The 22,526-nt window shown below is 37.5% G+C and overlaps 2 protein-coding genes across 2 annotated transcripts in view; both read right to left on the bottom strand.

The window, feature by feature from the left end:
• Nucleotides 1–891: 891 nt before the first annotated feature.
• Nucleotides 892–18,399, bottom strand: LOC127433754 (solute carrier family 35 member E4-like). Its single transcript, XM_051685931.1, has 3 exons — nt 18,198–18,399; nt 14,488–15,101; nt 892–5,212 (listed from the first exon to the last, which is right to left on the bottom strand). Exons 2-3 carry the CDS (start codon nt 15,080–15,082, stop codon nt 4,593–4,595), a joined length of 1,215 nt encoding a protein of 404 aa, XP_051541891.1. The 5' UTR covers nt 15,083–15,101; nt 18,198–18,399; the 3' UTR covers nt 892–4,592.
• Nucleotides 18,400–19,731: 1,332 nt separating this feature from the next.
• Nucleotides 19,732–22,526, bottom strand: part of LOC127433868 (oxysterol-binding protein 2-like) — a 33,014-nt gene continuing 30,219 nt past the window's right edge. Inside the window, exon 14 of the mRNA XM_051686160.1 lies at nt 19,732–22,456. Within this exon, the coding sequence (XP_051542120.1) occupies nt 22,314–22,456 (143 nt within the window). The 3' untranslated portion in view covers nt 19,732–22,313. The remainder of the gene's footprint in view (nt 22,457–22,526) is intronic.

Genomic DNA, 22,526 nt, shown 5'->3' with positions numbered 1-22,526 from the left:
AAAGACCACCTTGGCACTCCATAACGCTACTGGGAAAATGTTTTGTGGACTGATGAAACTAAGGTTGAATTGTTTGGGAAGAACACACAGCACTACGTATGGCGTAACAATGGCACCTTATACCAACATGAAAACATCATCCCAACAATTAAGTATGGTGGAGGGAGCATCATGATTTGGGGCTGCTTTGCTACTTGGGGGCCTGGACGGCTTGCAATCATCGAGGGGAAAAAATTATTCCCAAATTTATCAAGGCATCCTACAGGATAATATCAGGGTGGCTGTGCACCAGCTGAAGCTCAGTAGAAGTTGAGTGATGCAGCAGGACAATGACCCAAAACATCAGAGTAAATCCACTACAGAATGGCTTCAAAAAAGAAAATCCACCTTTTAGAGTGGCACAGTCAGAGCCCAGACCTTAACCCAATAGAGATGCTGTGGAATGACCTCAAGAGAGCCGTTCACACCAGACATCCTAAGAATATGGCTGAGCTGAAGCAGTTCTGTAAGGAAGAATGATCAAAAATTTCTTCTGAATGTTGTGCAGGTCTAATCCGCAGCTACCGGAAACACTTGGTTGAGGTAATTGCTGCCAAAGGAGGATCGGCCAGTAATGAAATCCAAGGGTCCACTTACTTTTTCCACAGCACTGTTAATGTTTAATGGGATGTTCAATAAAGACATGAAAGATTATAATTGTTTGTGTGTTGTTAGCTTTAGCATATTGTTGTTTGTCTATACTTGTGAATTTGATGAATATGAGATCACATTTTATGACCAATTAATTCAGAAAACCAGCTAATTCCAAAAGGTTCACATACTTTTCTTGCCACTGTATACTATAATGTGTGAAAGCAGAGGACAGGAGACAAGGCATTTTTGAACCTTTTATTTGCCCAGCTTTCCATGATTGTAAAATACATAAATATAATAAAATAAGCATTTACATCAGATATTTTTCTGACATCAGAAACCATATATACACAAGAGCTTTACAATTATGCAAATCGTCAGCAACTTTACGCTGCAACCCATGACACATCAAAAGCGTCAGAACCATTAAATGTTTCTCTAAGTTAACAGATCTCAGAATTTAAACCAAACAACACACACACACGAAAAAAAAAAATAATAATATATATATATATATAAAGTTATCAAACTTCATCACAGGATTAAGCAAGATCATCTGAGGTATTTCACTGAAAAACCATCTCCTCATCTTTGAAAGTTACGTGTAAGAAGTATTATAGACTGTAATTGTTGCGTTCATTCCGTTTGTAACATATGGTCAGATAACCGCTGTGCTTGTGATGTAAATATGCTCTATCATGATTAGTGATTATGTCACCAAGGCAGACTAATTGGATGATAACTATAGATGTGCAAGCCCCACCTTGTCATTTCTGAAATCTTCCAACCTTGTCAATGGATAATGCACATTTTTTGTTTCTACTGTAAATATTACGGAGTGAATTTTGTGTGAAATAAGTGTCAGCAAATGTTGTGGATGTCTTATTTATCGCTCATTGACTACTCTGATCTCTAGACTACTAATCGACATCTTGTATAATGCTTTACCCATTATGGTGTTCACTGGAAATGTTGTGATGTGTGAAAACACTAAAGCGTGAATGGACAGTTGAGACCTTCTAATAAATAAAGAGTGAAAGGCTGGTGTTTATTAAAACAGAGCCCCTCAGGTAGGCACACTTGAGTTTAGTGTAGGCTCCATAAGAGTGCTAACACTTTTGTTGCCTGGTATGATACATTCACATCCACACTGGCGCTGGATTACATCCCGCTACAAACCCAATTCAAGTTAGCTATTTTAAAGTACCCATAAATGGATGGAAAATACCAACTTATACATAAAAGTCATCATAATGAGAACATGTATCCAAAATATAAACCCTGCTAATAAATACCTATTAAGTTGGGAAACAGGAAAATGCCCGATATGTTTTTATCCAATGCACCTCAACGTGAAAAAAACGAAATAAATCAAAACGAATAAATGCATATTCGCATTCTATGCAGCAGATGGCAACAAAACCTCTTTGAGGGAATGCCTTCCTTTGTACCTTGGTCTATAACCTCTGTTGGTGTCAGTTTCCTACAACAGCATAAAAATACACAATTCAAAATAGAGGGAAAATAATACTGTCCAGCAGGTGTCAAATGAAAACAAAACAAACAATACAGAAACCAATGAAAAAGGATGAGCACCCACTTGCAGGAGACAAGTGAGACCAAGGAGACTTTTTAGTGAGATCTTTAAAGAGGACAATGCCAGTGAGGATATCATTCTGATTTCTCCCATGAAATTATAGTGTGCTAAAAATTTAGGAGACGCATTAAAGAGACCTATTTATAAGTATCTGAACTGGGAATTATCTAAGAGACACCAGTTTTAACCCGCCTGCCTCTGGTGGGACATGGTTACATTCATAATATTCCTTCAAAAACAGCCAATCTCATGAACCCCGTCAAGAACATGTCTGGGTCCAGGTCATTAATAACATAAATGAGAATAAGACATTTTTTATTTGGGGTGAAACATAGCCCAGACACTTTCTTAGTGAAACTCATCTGTTTAGGAATATCTTTAATAGATCATTTATACCTCAACTACAACACAAAGAGGTAGAAAACCTAATTTCTGAGAAGAGAGACACATTTGTATTAAAGCCAGACAACAGCACTGATTTGAGGATCGACTGGTCTTGCTCGTCTCCATTATGTAAACGTAACCTAGACAAAAAAAAGTGGTAGTGCCGTAACAAACACAGGGCCCTTGTTCAAACAAACATGGCATCCTACAGAAAGCTGCCTTAAAAATGCCCTCCCATAACATCAGATCTGGGCGGCTGAGTAACAGTACCTAGAAATACATTATTCCTATGTATTTTTTACATTTGTGCCCATCTCTAGTATTTAAAAAGTGCAAGTCCAGTAACAGCTATGCTGACCGTTTTAAGCGAGCCAGAGCAATTTGCGCAGTTGTTTTTCACAGTGCATAATTTAGATAGACACAATCAGTGTGAATATGGCAGGATACTGGAGATCTTTCCCGTGCTCATGCAGGATTTCTTTATGCGCTAAAAGTATGTGTAGGCAAAACAGAGGTAATAAAACACAAACAAACTGTCACGTTCGTTAAAAAAAAAAAAAAAAAAAAAAAAAAAGGCATCAGTCATTTTCATAGCTCTGTGTATTGGTGGCTCTCCATATTAGGTATGACTGAAATTAAAAACATTGGCACAGTGAGGAGGTACTGAGAAAACTAAACCTTCAATTCCATCATCGTCTTTATATTAACCAGCTAGACTTCTCAAAATCAAAAGAGGCTTCCTCAAAGGTCTTGCTGCTCAGCCTTCCTGTGCAATATCTATGCTCTGTTCCAAAAAATAGTGAGCTTCCTATGTAGTCAGCATTTTAGGACATCCTAGGCATGCTTATGTTGCAAATGCATGATTATGCTGCCTTTTAAGACAACTTTTTTTTTGTCTACATTGTAAAGGCTGGAGTATATTTTGCGAGATTTGTAGCGATCTACAGTATATAGGCAGCAAGTCTGTGTGTATTACAAATAGCGCTCCCAGGTTAAGTGCACAGGAGATGAGACTCGACTATTTCAGTAGAGTTTGGTGTTAGTATGTTGCTAAGCTAACAGCACAATATTCTAATAAACATAAAAATACATTGCACACAGAAATATTGGGTAAAATACGCCATTTTTAAATAGAGTTTAAGTATTTTTACCAATACTCATTCCTAAATAGCAATACTTTAAATACTGCATAAATTAAAAGTATATTCATATTCAGCATTTTTAACTCAAAATACTTATTTTGAATCTAATAATTATGAATTTTTATCTCATAAATATGATTTAGTATCTCATAATCATGATTTACCAAAGCACTTTTTCTTAATGTGTCAGATTATTATTTCCATAATAATGCTAATTTTCTGGTTTCAAATATTACTGTGTGAATTTTGAGTAAATATTGTGTAAAATATGTTTCCAGCTAATTTTGTGGACATCTTATAAATCAACCATTGACTAATCTGATCGCTAAATTTAAGTACTTGACTTTTAAAAACTCATCAGTGGACCACTAATCGACATCTTAAAAATGCATTGTTAGCTTAGCAACATGCTAATGCTAAACTCTACTGAAAATCGAGAGACATGTTGAATACAAATATACTTTTAATTTAGTATGAGTAGTGGTAAAAAAAACACTTCAAATCTATTTAAAAAATGGCCTTTTTTACCCAATATTTATGCGTGCTATGTTTTATTATGCTTATGAGCATATTGTGTTGTTAGCTTAGCAACATGCTAATGGCACACTCTATAGAAATCGATTATGCATCGAGTCTCCTGTGCACTTACTGTAAGGAGTGCTATTTGCATGACGCACAGAGTTGCTGCTATATAGAACTCAAAAACGGTTCCTTATGAGGTTCCATTTCAGTTATAATGCTGCCTTAGAAGGAAGCTACCTATGCAGGCTGTTGACAGCAAGGCAGCTCACTAGGTTTTGGAACATATTCCCAAACTTCATCTCTTTTGAGAATCTTCAGTCTGTTTTCTCATGAGTCTGATTCTCTGTCCTCCTAATAGGTTCTTGAGCTGGTTCTGCAGATAATTCTAGAGAAGGTTCTGAACAAGTCTCCAGAACTGGTTCTGAAACAGGTTCTGGAGTTGATTCTGAAGTTGCCGTTGATATGCTTGAGTCAGTTTCCTTGGCACATACCACTTCCTCTCCCCATTTACTGGCTTCGGTTGGCGCCTGGGCTCTACGTGCATCGAGGTAAGCAACAATGTACTCCGAGTTCTGGTAGATGATCATGCCAGAGAGGGTTAGGGCAGCTCCAGCACAGCTGAGAGCCGTTAGTTCGCTCCCAAACAGCAACTGGGAGAGCAGAAGGTTTCCCACCACATTGAGGTTGCCCAGGATGTGCAGTGTGACAGCGGAGGTGAGGGTGATGACACAGCAGCTGGCCAGGTTGTAAAGCACTGAGCCCAGGCAACTGAGCAGGATGAAACCCCAGAGGTGGTGGTCATACTGGAAAGGAGACTGGAGTGCCGCCCAGTTCTCCAGAGCCAGTGCAGCTATGGCCAGGATGCAGAAACTGGGGATGGACATCAGGTACAGAAGGAAGACAGAATTGATCTTCTCTTCCTGAAGCAAGATGCCTGAAAATAACACACACGATTCAGCTATTGCAATTAATATGGAGCTTCACAGTAAACCGACTCAGGCATATACTGTATGTGTTCGACCGATATGGGTTTTTAAATTGCGGATGCCAATACTGATACTGATGTCTAGAGAGCATGGTGACCAATGGCCAATTTATACTCTTAAAAATAAATGTTCTTAAATATTTCTTTGTCGGAGTTTGCACAAAACATTTTTTGTAGTGCACTTTAAAACGATTCTTCACACTAAATAATCTCATATAATGAACAATTTCACAAATCAGACTGAATCGGCTGAGTCAACACTAGGGCTGCAACTAACAATTATTTTGATAATCGACTAATCTAATGATAATTAGAAGGATTATTTGACTATTCGGGAGATTATTGCAACGATTAATCATTAGCTCTTAACCGACTATTCAGCTTGTGCATCGACCTAAAAGTTTGTATTAAACGTACTTACTAACAATAAAGAGGACAATATTATCTTTTAAAAATACCTCTAAATGACTCACTGAAATACAAAGAAAAAAAGTTGGATTTTTATTAAGTTTAATTCAGTAAAAAATTCACTGCAAAAACTCCTAATATTATCAAATGTTTTTGTCTTGTTTTCCATTTAAAATGATCTAAAAAAATCCTTAAAACAAGATACATTTACTGGATAAGCAACATATAAGATATTTAGACTTGCTTTCAGAGAATGTATCTTGAGTATGTACATAATTTGTATATAAGTATATTTTTTAATTTGTACAGTACATACTTCTAGTGCAGTAAAGAAAAATTATACTCATATTCATATCTTATTTTAAGGATTTTTTGATATTTAAAAATATTTAAATATTAAATAGGCCTATTGTATACAAAATTCTCAGATAACAATTTTTTCTTCTGCTGTATAGCTCCTAAAGTAAATGTACGTTGTTTTAAAGATGTTTTATATATATATATAGGAAAACAAGCCAAAAAAAGACAAATCCCAAAAATAATTGTTGCAGTGTTTAATGTTATAACGTTATAATCTAGCTGCAGCAAACCTGCACAAGAGACGAGCAAGAGTGTGCATCAGCTGGGAGAAGATTCAATTTCTCCCCCTTAGATCAGGTCACTTAACGCAACTCACAGAAGTGGTGCTGACCGCACAGAGAAATGCCAGTTTCGGAGTATATTTATTTACATGACCCGCTTCCTTATTATTTGAACTTTAATAAAGGACGTATTAAACGCCAGGGTGTTACATTTTTAGACACTCTGACATGCAAGTTAAGTGGATGCCAGATCTGGCTCCATTTTATTTCACGATGACACTGCTTCTGTATTTACTTACTTTGTATTTTTGCATTATATTTCCCTCATACTTTGCAACTCGACATCGCCTTTTAGGCTATTTGAAAAGTTTGGAGTGTGTCTGGACTATGAGCCGTGTAATTCTTCCTCTCCTCAATCATGCGTGAGCTGCACTGCTCCTAAAACGTGCCACATTAGAATTTCATTGTAACAGGGTTAAGATTGGGAAAAGAGGAGGCGGGAACCGGCTGAACAGTCATAATAATATTTAATAAGAACTTAAACAAAAAGACACACTACATAAACACACATGGCAGCTGCATGTGGTTCTCTCTCTCCCGAATTGGACTGAATCGTTAGGAACAATTCACGTTTCAAGACAACAAAAAGTTTGAAAATCGAACTGAACGATTCATTCACACAATCAGTCTCAACTGGTCAGAGCGATCTTGAAGTTAACATGATCCATCTTTTTCAGACATGCCCAAAAGTGAGGTGATACTATTGGTGTGTCCCAAACCACACACTTCTGCACTATTCTACGGAATTTTGTAGTGCAAGTAGTATGTTAACACTGAAATCCACAAAAAAAAAAAAAAAAAAAAAAAGGGTACTATGAGTATCCGGATGATGTACTTCAACTACTTGTTTAGCTTCAAGGATATTTAAAGGTGCTGTAAGCATTTTTTTTAAATAAGCGTTAGCATATCAGAAACACTGTCTGCCTGTAAATCATTTTGTGAAATCATCAAAGAGTTAGCTTTGATAAAATGCATTAACGCTGTTAAGACAAATTTACAACATTTCACATAGGGTCTTTTTAATAAATCATATGTGTTAACATGTTCTACTACACGGGTGATTGGAATACTTCATTCTGATTGGTCAATGGGGCCATCTAGCTGTCGGATATTTCTGAATTACAACCACACATCCGGGGATTAAGTCATATCAGGTCAGCGAGTCATCTTTCCTACTTCTCTGATCTACAAGTAAGCTAATCAAATAATTTCAACTCAAATCAGTGTTTCTTGTCCATTTATTTATTGATTTATTTTCCAAGTAGTCTAGTAATAAGCTGGATAATGAGCAGTCAGATGATCATAATTTACAAAATAAACACCACCAGAACTCCGACGCAAACCATAGGTAGAATTCAGCTGTTCAGCAATTTCTTTTTTCCCCACATAATTACATATTTTCAACACTAATCAATGTTTGATGTCCATTTAGTTATTTGAGAAAATAAACTGGTTTTATATTAGTAATTAAAATTTTAATAAAAAAAAAAAAATGTTTAAATAATATCATGAAAATTCACATATTGGAAAACATTTTGAGAAAGCTCACATTATTCAAAGCTGTCGGTAGATTTTGGAACTGACAAAAAGGAGTAAATTGACCCCAAGTGTTAATCAGCAAAGGAGGCACCGTTATCACCCAATGCAGATAATCTCAATATGGGCAAATATTAGTTGATTAATCTGCCTGGCTGATATATTGGTCTTTCACTAATATAGACACTCATTTATTAAAGTACATGCTGAGCTAGGCTGTGAAGCATACAGCAGTGGTTCCCAAACTTTTTATAGTGGCATACCCCTCCAAACATTCAACATCCTTTTGCATACCCCCTCTCTAACGCATAGATACAATTCATACAAGGTATTTTGAAAATATATATTTAATTACAATTATCTTTGTAAAACAACTCCCACGTATTGAACATACTGTATTTGTACATGCGTTTTTTTTTTTTTTACTGCAAAAGATAGGGTTATATCATTAAATATTTATCTGACATTTATGCCACCACCATTTTGGTGTTTCTACACTAGAGGGCACACAAAAATATTTTTTGCCAGTGAGAAATACATTAACTGGGTTTGAATGTTAATTTAGCCTGTGATGAAATTAAAAGAATAGTAAATCTCAGAATTTTATTCGGGTACCCCCATTGTCACCTTACGTACCCCCAGGGGTACGAGTACCCCAGTTTGGGAAACACTGGCATACAGTAAACAACCTTAACCTCAGTGATGCAAGGGCCACACCAAAAATAGAGCACAAAAAAACACCAACATGTGATCTAGATAAAATTGAAGTCAGACGTTTACATACACCCTAGCCAAATACATTTAAACTCAGTTTTTTCACAATTCCTGACATTTAATCGTAGAAAACATTCCCTGTCTTAGGTCAGTTAGGATCACTACTTTATTTTAAGAATGTGAAATGTCAGAATAATAGTAGAGAGAATTATTTATTTCAGCTTTTATTTCTTTCATCACATTCCCAGTGGGTCAGAAGTTTACATACACTTTGTTAGTATTTGGTAGCATTGCCTTTAAATTGTTTAACTTGGGTAAAACTTTTTGGGTAGCCTTCCACAAGCTTCTCACAATAAGTTGCTGGAATTTAGGCCCATTCCTCCAGACAAAACTGGTGTAACTGAGTCAGGTTTGTAGGCCTCCTTGCTTGCACACACTTTTTCAGTTCTGCCCACAAATGTTCTATTGGATTGAGGTCAGGGCTTTGTGATGGGCCACTCCGATACCTTGACTTTGTTGTCCTTAAGCCATTTTGCCACAACTTTGTATGTATGCTTGGATTGTCTATTTGGAAGACCCATTTGCGACCGAGCTTTAACTTCTTGGCTGATGTCTTGAGATGTTGCTTCAATATATCCACATAATTTTCCTTCCTCATGATCCCATCTATTTTGTGAAGTGCACCAGTCCCTCCTGCAGCAAAGCACCCCCACAACATGATGCTGCCACCCCCATGCTTCACGGTTGGGATGGTGTTCTTCGGCTTGCAAGCCTCACCCTTTTTCCTCCAAACATAACGATGGTCAAACAGTTACATTTTTGTTTCATCAGACCAGAGGTCATTTCTCCAAAAGTAAGATCTTTGTCCCCATGTGCACTTGCAAACTGTAGTTTGGATTTTTTATAGTGGTTTTGGAGCAGTGGCTTCCTTGGTGAGCAGCCTTTCAGGTTATGTTGATATAGGACTCGTTTTACTGTGGATATAGATACTTGTCTACCTGTTTTCTCCAGTATCTTCAAAAGGCTGTTGTTCTGGGATTGATTTGCACTTTTCGCATCAAACTACATTCATCTCTAGGAGACAGAATGCATCTCCCTCCTGAGCGGTATGATCGCTGCATGGTCCCATGGTGTTTATACTTGCATACTATTGTTTGTACAGATGAAATTGTTTCCAAGGATGAACCAGACTTGTGGAGGTCCACAGATTTTTTTCTGAGGTCTTGGCTGAATTCTTTTGATTTTCCCATGATGTCAAGCAAAGGGGCACTGAGTTTGAAGGTAGGCCTTAAAATACATTCACAGGTACACCTCCAATTGACTGCAATTAGCCTATCAGAATCTAATTGGCTAATTGCCTAAAGGCTTGACATCATTTTCTGGAATTTTCCAAGCTGCTTAAAGGCACAGTTACTTGTATGTAAACTTCTGACTCACTGAAATTGTGATATAGTCAATTAAAAGTGAAACAATCTGTCTGTAAACAATTGTTGGAAAAATTACTCATGTCATGCACAAAGTAGATGTCCTAAACGATTTGCCAAAACTATGGTTTGCTAATATGAAATCTGTGGAGTGGTTAAAAAATGAGTTTTAATGACTTCAGCCTAAGTGTATGTAAACTAACTTCAACTGTATGTCTACACTGAGTGTCTATCCTGGACCAAGACAGCAAAGTGTTTCTTATTAAATTAATATAACATCAGTTACAAAAATCGTTAATGATATATTTTTTTAATTCAGTAAGGGGATTGTTTGACTCCACAGTGAACCAAAGCACCAATATGATGCGTTATTGAGAGTAATTATATCAACAAATTAAAGGTTTTATTAATATATACAGTAGATCATCATCAGAAAATCATTCACATAGATAAAATATGAATTATGTTGATAATATAACACTATGGGCCATAAACAACATAAGCTGGTTAAACTTAAAATGGTCGAGTGTAGCGTTTTGCTTTATTTTTTCAACTTTTTAGAAATCAGTAAGCATTTCTAAGTTATACGGTGCATTCAAAATCACACCTCTGCACTACTGAATGCCATTTTGTATTCTAAGTAGTACAAGAAATATGTTCCCACTGAAAATGGGCACTTCATGCACTCAGCGCTCGCAGCTTGCTCTACGTAGTGGAAGGGGCGGAGTTACCTGGCCACAATGTTGGCTTGACCAAGCAATTGTTTTTAATCGGTGAATGTGGCAACTAGCAAAACATCCGTGATGACAGCACCTTACAAAGGTGAGTTGAATGCTTTTCCAATTGACAGAGTGAATATGTACATCATTTGAGAAGTGTTGGCCTGAGTTTGGCTAATGCGCAACTAGCGGCAACACATTGCGCACGTTTTAAATGTCACTTCTGTCAGCTGAAAAACAGCACGTTTCCGTGTAGACAAAAAATGTTAGTGTTCCATTTGGGACAATTCTACACTTTGAAAATTCATACACTAGATGGCTGAGTGAAGAGTGTATAAGGAAAGTGTAGTGTATAGTGCATCATTTAGGTAACTCTAGTTCCTTACAACTATTGGGCCCTCCGGAAATGTTGGTATAAATGGAACACTGCCCACCACGGTTTTACTTTACATGGCAAACAAAGTTCACTTTGTTAAAAACAAGGCACTGCCTTATTAAAATCAAGGTTAAAAATCAACAGACCATTTAGCTTGTATGCAAAATGTAGATTACGTTATGTAACATTTAAATGACTCAAGAATTTCAGGACATGAGCCTTTACAGACACATAACACTGTATTGTGTCAGTATACAGCATTTTGTTGCAGTAAAATGTGACAGAGATATGAAGTCATAAAAAGATATATAAAATACAAAATAGGCAAACAGGTTTTCCCAGTATACTAAATTGTGTAGACAGTAGACAGTCCAGTCACACACCTTACATGTTCTCAGAGCCAGACGCCTACATAATTATTCTAGGAATGAGATCCCATAACTTAATGGAGAACAGCTGACACTCATTCTAAAAAAACAAAAACACTTAAGTAGCCAACCGCTATTCATTAATGTGAGGTCATCTGCTACTTGGGAAATAAGGTTAGAACAACAACAATCGTAGTAACGGCAGTGGGCCTTCATGTGCAAGTCTGTTGAACAGAATGTACCATCGACTGTTGGTAGACAGGGTGTTCTCCTCTCTGACTAAGACTTGCACAAGGAAGTACCAGCAGTGTGGGAAATAATGACCAAGAACTTGAACCAACTGCTATGAAAGACAAAAATAGGCTCTGGTGTCAGGAACATTCATTTAGAGAGAATATTTCCATATCAATAAAAGCTGGTGGCTTTTTTGAATTAGGTTCAATTTAGATACAGCTTCAAATATACACAGAGCAAAAAACAGATGTGTTGCATATTGGAAAAGCTCTACATTGATCGCTTTAAAGTGATTTCTGATTTGCACATGGATCGTTCTTTTGAGCCGATTCGCAAAGCGTTATAAATCAGTCGACGTTAGGTGCATCTCAAACCGCACACTTCTGTACTATTTTACGTCATATTGAAGTAGTGTGTATGTTAACACTAAAAATGCAACAAAACGAAGTGTACTACGAGTAACCCAATGATGCACTTTTTCAACTGTCAAAACGGAATGTGGAATGTTGGACACTTCATGCACTCAACGCTTGCAGCTTGCTGTATGTAATGGAAGGGGGGTGGAGTTACCGTGCTATGATGCTGGTCTGACAAAACAATTTTAAATAATGGAGAATGTAGCAACTAGTAAAACTTCAGTGAAGACAGCACCTTGCAAATTTAAGTTAAATGCATTACCATCACCTGTGGGAATTTGTATGTTGTTTGAGATTCAAGTAATGAACTGAGGTTGGCTAACGCACTAAAGCTAGCTCAATAACTCTAATGTAAGTTGAATGCTTTTCAATCACCTTTGTGAATATGTACTTAATTTGAGAAGTGTAGAGCTGAGTTTGGCTAATGCGCTAAAGCTAGAGGCAACACATTGTGAGCATTTGAAACATCACTTTGTCACCTGTTAAATGTTGAATACTTCAGTGTAGTAAAAAATGTTAAGTGTTCCATTTGGGACGATACTACACTTTGAAAATGTATACAATACATGGCTGAGTGCATAGTATATTTTAAAAGTACATAGTGTATAGTATGTCATTTGAGACTGCTTATGTCTAGGAGCAAAACTAGTAGTTGAGAACACTAGTTAATAACATTGGCGAAAATTTATATTATTTTAAAAAATATTTGTTAACAAATAACAAAACATCTGACACAATCTATATTACCTAACCGAAAACCCAGTCAAATAGACCTTATTCACAACAGCACCATATTTGATTTTTGAAGTGAATGAAAAAGAGGCTGTGAGGGACAGACTTCCATTCTCTTCAATGACATGCAATGTATAAAGCTCCAAGATCACATCTCACACTCATGTTGTCTGGAGGTTTTTGTCAACTGAAATTTCAAGTAAATTTTCAATGTTTCGTCAGCAGAACGATCTAAACACCTTAAACAACCATACAACCCATTGAAGAGACTGTAAGTCTATCCCTTGCAGCCTTTATGTCATTGAACTCTTCAGGTTGTAGTCCAAAAACCAGGAAGAGAATTCGCCATGGGTTCCCTCTGTATTTTCCTATGGGTTTTATAATGGGATTTTTCAGCTTATGTCATGTTTGGGGTATGAAAGTTTGTAATTTATGTTGTGGAACAAAACATCCACATATCTTCAAGTATTGTTTACCACAGACCTTATTTTATACATGCATTCAAAAAACCCATTATAAAAACCCATAGGAAAATCCCACTTTTTCTGCCGTCTGGGTTCCGGAAGTATTTTCCCATTTATTGCTTCCATAGGCTTTTTATTAAATCACTCCATAAAAAAAGTTGTAAGCCATGAACCAATCCAACCAGCTCCGAGGTGAATCAGAACATTGCAAACTTTGTTTTGAGGCAAAAGATTATTTGAAAATTGGACAAAAAGACAAAGATACAAGCCTTATCGTGTTTCATGAGGGCACGAACTACAATCCCGTGAAGCATTGCGAATGGCGTACTCAAATATAAAACTGGGAATATAGAAAACTATTTATTTTAGGTTGTTGATTATAAGTATAGAAACAATATATTTTAAGTTTACTGCAAAATATTCCGATATGTACAAATATAGAAATAGTTTAAGGGTGAAGAGACACCGACTTGGTTGTGTCATTCACAGTGCGTCACTGGAGTGGCCGGTCACTCCTAGGCACGTTTCGTGGGCTTTGTTGGCCGCAGTTCTCTGATTGGTGGATCTTTCTCTGTGGTACCATGGGTAATGTAGTTGTTTACCATGAATTCCGCCATCAAACACGGTTTTTAAACAATGAAGTTGAAATAACGCAGACTGATTTCTTCAGTGGAAGCATATACCATTTATGAACCACCTCGAAGCTCAAGGTAGGTTTGTCTTTAAAGGTTTATAAGTTATCGTTGAAAATCAATTCGTCTATGGAAAAAAAATGTATGGGATTTTTACTTTCGGAACTTTTGCGCTCTATTCCCATCAGAAATTAAAGATGGCGCCACTGTGAATGAGGTACATGCACAAATTTTAAATTCTTGGAACACTTTTCAAGCGATAATTCAAAAGAATCTATGAATAATTTTTTTTAAACAGTTAATTGATACAAAACTCCTGAAAAGAAACGATTCGCTAAAGTGAATCTGACTTCTCAAAGCTATTACTCTGTTGAATGGTTTGTACACCTCTCAAACCTAATGTAGGATGATGTAACCTAACCGAAAATACAGTCTGACATAAATGTAACTTTTTAGAACACTTTTTTGAGTGATAACTCAAAAGAATTGGTGAATAATAAAAGCATTAAAAAAAAAATTGTCTGAACTGTCCGAAAGAACTTCCCAACGCTATTACTCACTTTGTTGAATAGTTTTTACACCCCGTAACATCGTGGCGGCGAACACAAACAGGCAGCCCATCTGGTCGTACTGGACCTCGCCCATAATGCTGAATGATGCCCCGAGGCAGATGGGTATCATCGCGGTGTACTTCAGGATGTGATGCTGCTTTCCGAGAATCAGCGCGGAAATGGCCATTGTAAATAACGGCGTTGTGGTGTAAATCATCTGTGCGAATGAAAGCTGGACGTAATTGAGTCCCATGTTTCCAAACGCTATACTGGCACAGAATGTCAAACTCAACAAGAATACTTTGCATTTAGCGCTGTTGGTCAAATCCTGCTCACCGATCCCTTTGAGCTGTATAACCCTGCATTTGATCAGTCCGTAGTCCACCACTATTGCTGTCAGCATGTGAAGGGCTGACAGAAGCAGCGGAAATCTGAAATTGTACACAGCAAATATCAATTTGTTCAAACTGGATATGGTGGTACCCGTCACCAGCCACACAGAGACAGCAAACATGAGATGCAGCATTTCTGGCGGTCGCCTCCTCTTCCTGCCGGTGTCCCGGGTCTCCTCACACTTGATGGAGGGGCCATTGGTGCTGATCATGTTTGTTTCATCTTAGCACCTGCGGGGTAAACACATTTTAAGTTCGCAAAGAAATTACATAATATATCTCCGCAAAACAAAATCATGAGTAGCAGCAATGAATGTAGCAACAGCTATACGACTAGTATCGTTATGTTAACAGTGTATCCATTCACTCTCTGTTGAAAGAAGGAACTGTTACTATTTCTGAAGCAGCAAGTAGATCCTGCTATGGCAACTGTGTTTTGACAAGAAGCAGACAGAAACAACATTTCGCCTTGCCTCCACGTGTTTATTGTGTGTTGTGGTCTGGTTTTGTGATGTAAGGCACTGACTTTTTGTTTTTGGGCATGAGCAGAACCGTGTTAGGGGCCGTTCACAAAGAAATAATTTTTGCAGCGCAAAATTTAAGAATAGAGCAGAACACAGGTGTCTCGCGGCGCATTTTTAAAACTATACGCTCTTTTTAACATGGCACGGCATCTTTACTAGTATTGGAGAAATATCATTAAAGGTGCACTCAGTAATTTTTCCTTATTAAAAAAGTTTAACTCCTAAAAGACATGAATTGTAATTTTGCAATATATGAAGGAAATCATGACCACTCACATTAAAATGAAGACTCTAGTCACATCATTAACCTTATAAAAGCTGTTTTATTCTATATGGAGATGGTCCGCACATGGGGGCTGCCATGTTAGAATCACATGACCAGCCAAATACTGTTCTTTAATCTAAGTAACAGTCCTGTTTTTTTTTTAATTATTATTTTATCCCCTTTTCTCCCAATTTGTAATGCCCAATTCCTACTACTTAGTAGGTCCTCGTGGTGGCGCGGTTACACCTCAGTCCAGGTGGTGGAGGACAAGTCACAGTTGTCTCCACTTCTGAGACAATCTGCGCATCTTATCACATGGCTCGCTGTGCATGACACCGCAGACTCGCAGCATGTGGAGGCTCATGCTATTCTCTACGATCCACGCACAACTTACCACACGCCCCACTGAGAGCGAGAACCCCTAATTGCGACCACAAGGAGGTTAACCCATGTGACTCTACCCTCCCTAGTAACCGGGCCAATTTGGTTGCTTAGAAGACCTGGCTGGAGTCACTCAGCACACCCTGGATTCGAACTTGTGACTCCAGGGGTGGTAGTCAGCATCAACACTCGCTGAGCTACCCAGGCCCTCTTAACTGTCCTGTTATTTGACACTTTCACTCATTGATTAAAGTAATCATGGCTGACTGTGAATACCACATTTCTGCAATGGTATCTGAAACCGAAAACTATTGATTTTAAATGATGCTGCATCCAAGCCACTAGGTGTCAGTGTAAGTCCAAGATGACACAAAGACAAGTTACTGAGTGCACATTTAATATAGTGAAACAACAAAATCAACAGTACAAGTATCCAATAGTCAGATAAGGATGTAGCAGCAGGCAGAGCTCCAAAAAGTGGTGGGAGCTCCAAAAAATATTAAAGGTATAGGGGTCCCTTACCTAACCCTTTCCCTAACCTTAACCGTGAGTGGAGGTGACACCCCCTTGTGGAGTAACCCAGCTCACTTTTAAAGATTCCGCCCCCATATGAAGATCACCAAATTGCAGTTGTACCTACTTGGAAAGTCTGGGGTTAAAATAAATATATAAATAAAAATGCCATAAAATCTGGTTTGTGATTGGAGAATTTACACTTACGTATGTGAAACTTGGCCCACAGTAATAAAAGATAATAAATAAAACTGTTTCCTTAGATGTATTATCAAAACCAAACAATCCATCATTCCAGCATGATGAAAATTGAGAGTATAAATGATCAAATATTGATGATTACATAAATACACAAATAATTTTGTAAAAAAGACAGTGCCAAAAATAAATGTAAAACAGTCTTGTCTTGCACCTTACAAAAGTTAACATTTCGGGATGTTTTCGACCCTGTGCTTGAGTGGAGCATGATCCGTCTGCAGCACCAGCGCAGGCGCACTTTGATCAGAGTGGAAAAGCTGCGATTAAAGCGTTTACATGCCAATATAAAGCGATTAAAATAGAAGTACTCCACATATCTTACTGCGATTATCATTACTCTAATTACAAGCATAATCACAATATTATGTTAGCAGGAGCTACAGTTTAGTTCAGTATTGCCTTAACTGCATTATAATTTTATTATGAGGGTGCATGTGAACGTAGCCATTGTGTCAATGTCAGATTTAAATTTCTCAAGGCAACTAAAAACGCTGAAATACCACTGAGACGCGGCACAACGTTTAAAGACGTCTAGCTATCGCATGTTTACATAGGAAAACAATGAAAACAGAGCACAAAGAACGTGTTCGGAATGAACAGCCCCTTACGAGCCCGGAATATTAATTAAGACGGCCGACCAAACGGAAACCGGTTCGTGTTGTTGTATTACAAAGGTACGATGTAACCAAATCATAAACAAATTCACGGCTTATATTTGTTAAACAGTCAGGATAGTGAGTCGCTCAAGGTTTTTGTTGCACACTTCCCTGATGTCGTTGGCTTTTAGACTGACAAGCGTAGCCAACTGTCGCTCTGTGGTCCATTATAGGGGTTTATTTCATCAGTGATCCCGTGATGGGGTGCCTGAAATTGCGACGACTATCCGGTCCTGCCAAATTGTCCAGTAACGTTTATAGTTTAAACTGAAAAGCTGTGTCAACAAGACTCAAAAGTCAGCTTCATGAGGCCTCATGATATGAATACGAATTAAGCTCGAGGGCGCCCGCAGTTTATACAACGTAACCGCAACAATATATTGAACAAACGGCCGTTTCTAAGTGTCATTTCTTCAGTGGTTGTTGTTAAAGCCAATTCGTGTCATGTAGTTCAGATTCACAATCTTACATCTACTCGATAGTGCGAGTGTCGGATCACGCCATGGGTGCTCTTGCCTTGATTTGCTCATGATATCGCTTAATCATACGCGTATGATTAAGCGTGGACGAAATGTTCCTTATAATGCTCATAAATTACAATCCCACGTCCCCGCGTGGAAATAAACAAGACACCGGTCAGCGTCGATCACACAGAGTAAAAGTCACATCTCACCACCAGCACTATTTCTCCACACTCAGTATGATCACAGACATTTTCATTTAACATTACCTTATCTTTGCACTGTTAAAGGTAGATGCGTTTAATTATATCTTCGGCGCAGAAACCATCGGGCCCTTTCGGTGAACTGCCAGTTGTTGCCAGATCAGCTGTGCAATACGTCACCGCGAGCTGTGTGTTCATTCAATGCGCCCGCTGAAAGGTGACCCATCACAGAGATTATTTAAGAGAGAAGGGCCACTTCTATTAAATTGAATGGGAGAAATTGGAACGCTCAACCAAGGAGCTCTAGTGCCCAACGGTCAACTGATGTAGAAAGGAAGTCCCGCCTTAAAGTTAAAAGAGCCAATCACCTTTTAGATACAGACATCACCTGTTATCAACTCTAGGATGCGCATGCGCATTAGCTATAAAAGCCTAGAACATTTCGTTTTTTAACGTAATATGAGGTGAAGAATCACAATTTATTACATCAGTATTGTCAGATTTTATTGCTGATTTGAAATATGTTCTTTGATCGTAATCTTGACCAACCGTTTAGGAGATTTCGGTCTTTGTCCATTCAAGTAGATAGGAGCTGCACTGGCATGACTGGAAATAACCTCTCGAGAGCGTTCCAAAGATGGCCAACAGTGGACTGACTTGCTAGAAAAAAATTGTCCATCATCGCGTGCTGCTGGCATGGTGACAATCTCAGTTTTGTTAGGACAGCAGCGTTGACAAAACCAAAAATAGTTCGAGTGTCTCAAAGAACGTTTAGAATAAAATTGCAGCTATCATGAACATTTGATTATAGAACATTTTCATATATTATCGACATAATAGATGAATTACATAAGGTGCTCAATGTTAAAAGGTCATTACTAAGGTTTTTACATATAGTTTTCAGGGTTTGTTGTTGGTCATCAATCAAAACTATCTCTGCAGTTTTAAAGTGGGTACTTTTTTGGATTCATTTTAAGACTTCTGACTACGTTTCTTTGCCCTGTGAACATGAGGCAACATCTTCGTTTTGAATAAAATAAATACGAGCCTTTGTTGCATGTCAAAGTAAGAGTACACCTAGGCATTTACTTATTTTCAAAATGCTGACATTTTTGACGAAGAGTTTGTCTGGTTTTCTAAGGGTTACCTTTGCAATTAAAACAAATCATTGTTACACCGTAATTTAAATGATCGCACTTTGGCTGTACGAGTAAAATGAGGTTGCCAGATCCATTAAGCTTATCTGACCAAAGAAACAATCTTTTTGTAAATATAAGTTCTGCACTTCAGAAGTTGCAAAAAAATAGGCCTAAATTAGGCCTACTTATATCTAATTTCATTAAATAATTAGAAACTGTCACATTTAAACTGTCACATGTTTTAGATTTAAATATATATATATATTCAGTTGCCCAGTGGACTAAATGGCCCCTATGTGGTTCATTAAGTTGTATTGTGTGATCATAGAGCAAAATGGACACTGATCCACCACAGCTATTCCAGACTGGCATATTCAGTACATCAATAGTGCGTTGGCACCGACTACTGGCCGTAATAAGAACTAAAACAAAGAGAACTGTTGAAATATCACACATTTAGATATTTGTCTTACCATTCATTTTAATGTGATATATTCAGATTATTTTGACAACCAAGACGGTATTTAGTAAATTCACATCACTATGCAGTGAGAAATTTGAGAGAGATTAAAGTTCACCCAAAAATGAAAATTCTCTCATCATTTCCTCACACTCATGCCATCCCAGATGTGTATGACTTTCTTTCTTCTGCTGAACACTAATTAAGATTTTTAGAAGAATATCTCAGCTCTGTATGTCCATACAATGCAAGTGAATGGTGACCAAAACTTTGAAGCTCAAAAAGACATAAAAAGGCAGCATAAAAGTAATCCATACGACTCCAGTGGATTAATCCATGTCTTCTGAAGCGAGCCAATCAGTTCTGAGTGAGAACAGACCAAAATATAACTCCTTTTTCACCAGAAATCGTGACATCAGCAGTCTCATGATTTTAAGCTCAATTACACTTCCCACCGCCATCTAGCGCTCTGCCCATGCGTCAAGTACTAGGAAGTGTACTCAAGCTTGAAATCATGATCGTGCCTAGAGACTGCTGCCAGGATGTACAGTGAAAAAGGAGTTACATTTTGGTCTGTTCTCACTCAACACCAACTGGATCACTTCAAAAGACATTGATTTAACCACTGGATTTTTATGGATTACTTTTATGCTGCCTTTATGTGCTTTTTGGAGCTTAAAAATTTTGGTCACCATTCACTTGCATTTTGAACACCTACAGAGCAGAAACATTCTCTAAAAATCTTTGTGTTCTGCAGAATAAAATAATACACATCTGGGATGGCATGAGGGTGAGTAAATGATAACAGAATTTTCATTTTTGGGTGAAATATCCCTTTAAAAGTCCTTTAAATTCAGGTGCAATGTCATACACTGTTCATCCAACATGACAATCACAATAAATATCACCAACATCATCGTCATGAATCGCAATTCATTTATCTAGTTACAACAGTCAGCTTTTTTAATCTTTTTAAGGTTGCCAATGTCTTCTATCACTGTTTAAAAATGAATACATTGGTAAGATCATTTTCTCTGTGCAACTTTGCAGTGCCGCTTGACACTATATTGAAGCACACTATCTCATGAATTACAACCACATCACAGTTTATTTGTATACACTTTCCTTTTGATTGAAAAACATAAATGTTCTGTCCACAGAGACAGTCCTTAAAGCAGTGCAACTTAAATTAGTCCTTTAGACTTCCACCAGCCCAATGTACACATCTAAAGTACTTCCTGACATGGGACACTCTCATTTTAGTTGTACTCTGGTCTGCCCATGTTCAGAATGCTCTTTAATGCCCAGATATGAGTTTGCATTCATCCACGCTGTATACAGTTTTCGGTCAGTATTCCAAATCACTGTTCCTTGCAACATAAATATAGTAAATGTGCTATAGCTGCTAATAGTGGAAACTAGAAGTATTGCCACCACAAAATGCAATATATTCATAATATAGCCAAAGGTTTATCATGGCCAAAAGTTTGCAAACATACTACATTTTTACCTTATTGATAAAAGCCTTTTTTCTGAATTAACAGAGTGCAGTGTACATTTCACTGAATACTGAGTGTACTTTCCTGTGCTAGACAAATCTAATATGTGCATATTTGTTACAGTGCATGCTTCATTTGCATGATTATAAAAAAATCAATCTGTACTAATGTCATGTTACATGCAAATGAGTCATATTAAACTGTGTAGTAGTATTGATTCATCTATTTATATATGTAAATAATATTGAAAAAGCTTGACGCTTTAGTTCGTTTGCAAACTTTTAGCCATGACTGTATATGAAGAATGTCCATTAAGAACGTCCATAAAGCCATTATTTGCTACCCACACAGTGACATTTACATTACACTTGTACTATATAACTAAATGGACAGCTAAAAATGAATTCTTGCTTTAAATGTTTGCCATCTAATGGATTAGCCATAGTAATTACTGTTTTGTAGAAGCAACATCCACTCATCTCTATCGTTTGCACTATTAAAACTACACAGCACCTGATCTATACTACAGCTTAATGGAGGAACACAGTCTTATTGGATGTTAGAGGGAATTCAGTCTTCATACTTCAAAAGTAGCGTGCACTGCAACAAATTAGACTATCTATAACAATGTTTTATGTCCATCAATAGTGGATAATTCATAAACATCATAAATCTGTCCTGAATCAACTTGCAAAACCAGGGTATAAATCAACTTTGAGGGAGAATCTTTGAGTAGTCCTATCCCTGGTGAAATGTTACATTCCCTAAATCATTAAATGTTATCGCTGTCCTTCAGTGGGAAGTTTATAAAGTTGAATAAAGTGCCTCCACTTATTGTGTTTTAAACAAAAAAATGTTTTGTCATGCAATATGTATTTTCCCTGCTACAATTCAGTTGTCTCAATGCCCCCATAAACATGCACCAAATGGTGATGTATAGGTGTGTTAGCAGTGAGTTAACAAAATGAATATATTTCACATATTTGAAACTCCTTGAATTTGGAAGCACTGGTAGGCAGCATTCCCTATTCAGGTCCTAGATCATCCGCTTGTAATGATGAGCTGGTTCTGGTGGAAGAAGACTTCAAAAGATGGCAGGGCACTGACTCCAGTCCTGTGTGTCTTTGGCCTCCCAGTATCCTCCTCTGTATGTATAGCTGCTCTCACCTGTCTCTGAATCAGTCCTTTTCTCAAACCACAGGGGCTGGTAACTCTCCGCTTCTCTACCTATAAAATCAAGGTGACTTTATTATAACTGCAATATAAACCTATAAATAAGAACTATAAAATATGGAGA

This window comes from Myxocyprinus asiaticus, chromosome 43, assembly GCF_019703515.2.
Source record: "Myxocyprinus asiaticus isolate MX2 ecotype Aquarium Trade chromosome 43, UBuf_Myxa_2, whole genome shotgun sequence".
Lineage (NCBI taxonomy): Eukaryota > Metazoa > Chordata > Actinopteri > Cypriniformes > Catostomidae > Myxocyprinus > Myxocyprinus asiaticus.
This window is presented reverse-complemented; position numbering and strand designations above follow the sequence as displayed.

Excerpts from the sequence above, each read along its gene's own strand:
- LOC127433754 (XM_051685931.1), bottom strand. The coding sequence starts at position 15,082 with ATGATCAGCACCAATGGCCCCTCCATCAAGTGTGAGGAGACCCGGGAC. Across the intron at positions 5,213-14,487 it reads TGTAAAAACTATTCAACAAA|GCATCTTGCTTCAGGAAGAG; the intron begins GTGAGTAATAGC and ends TGTTATTTTCAG.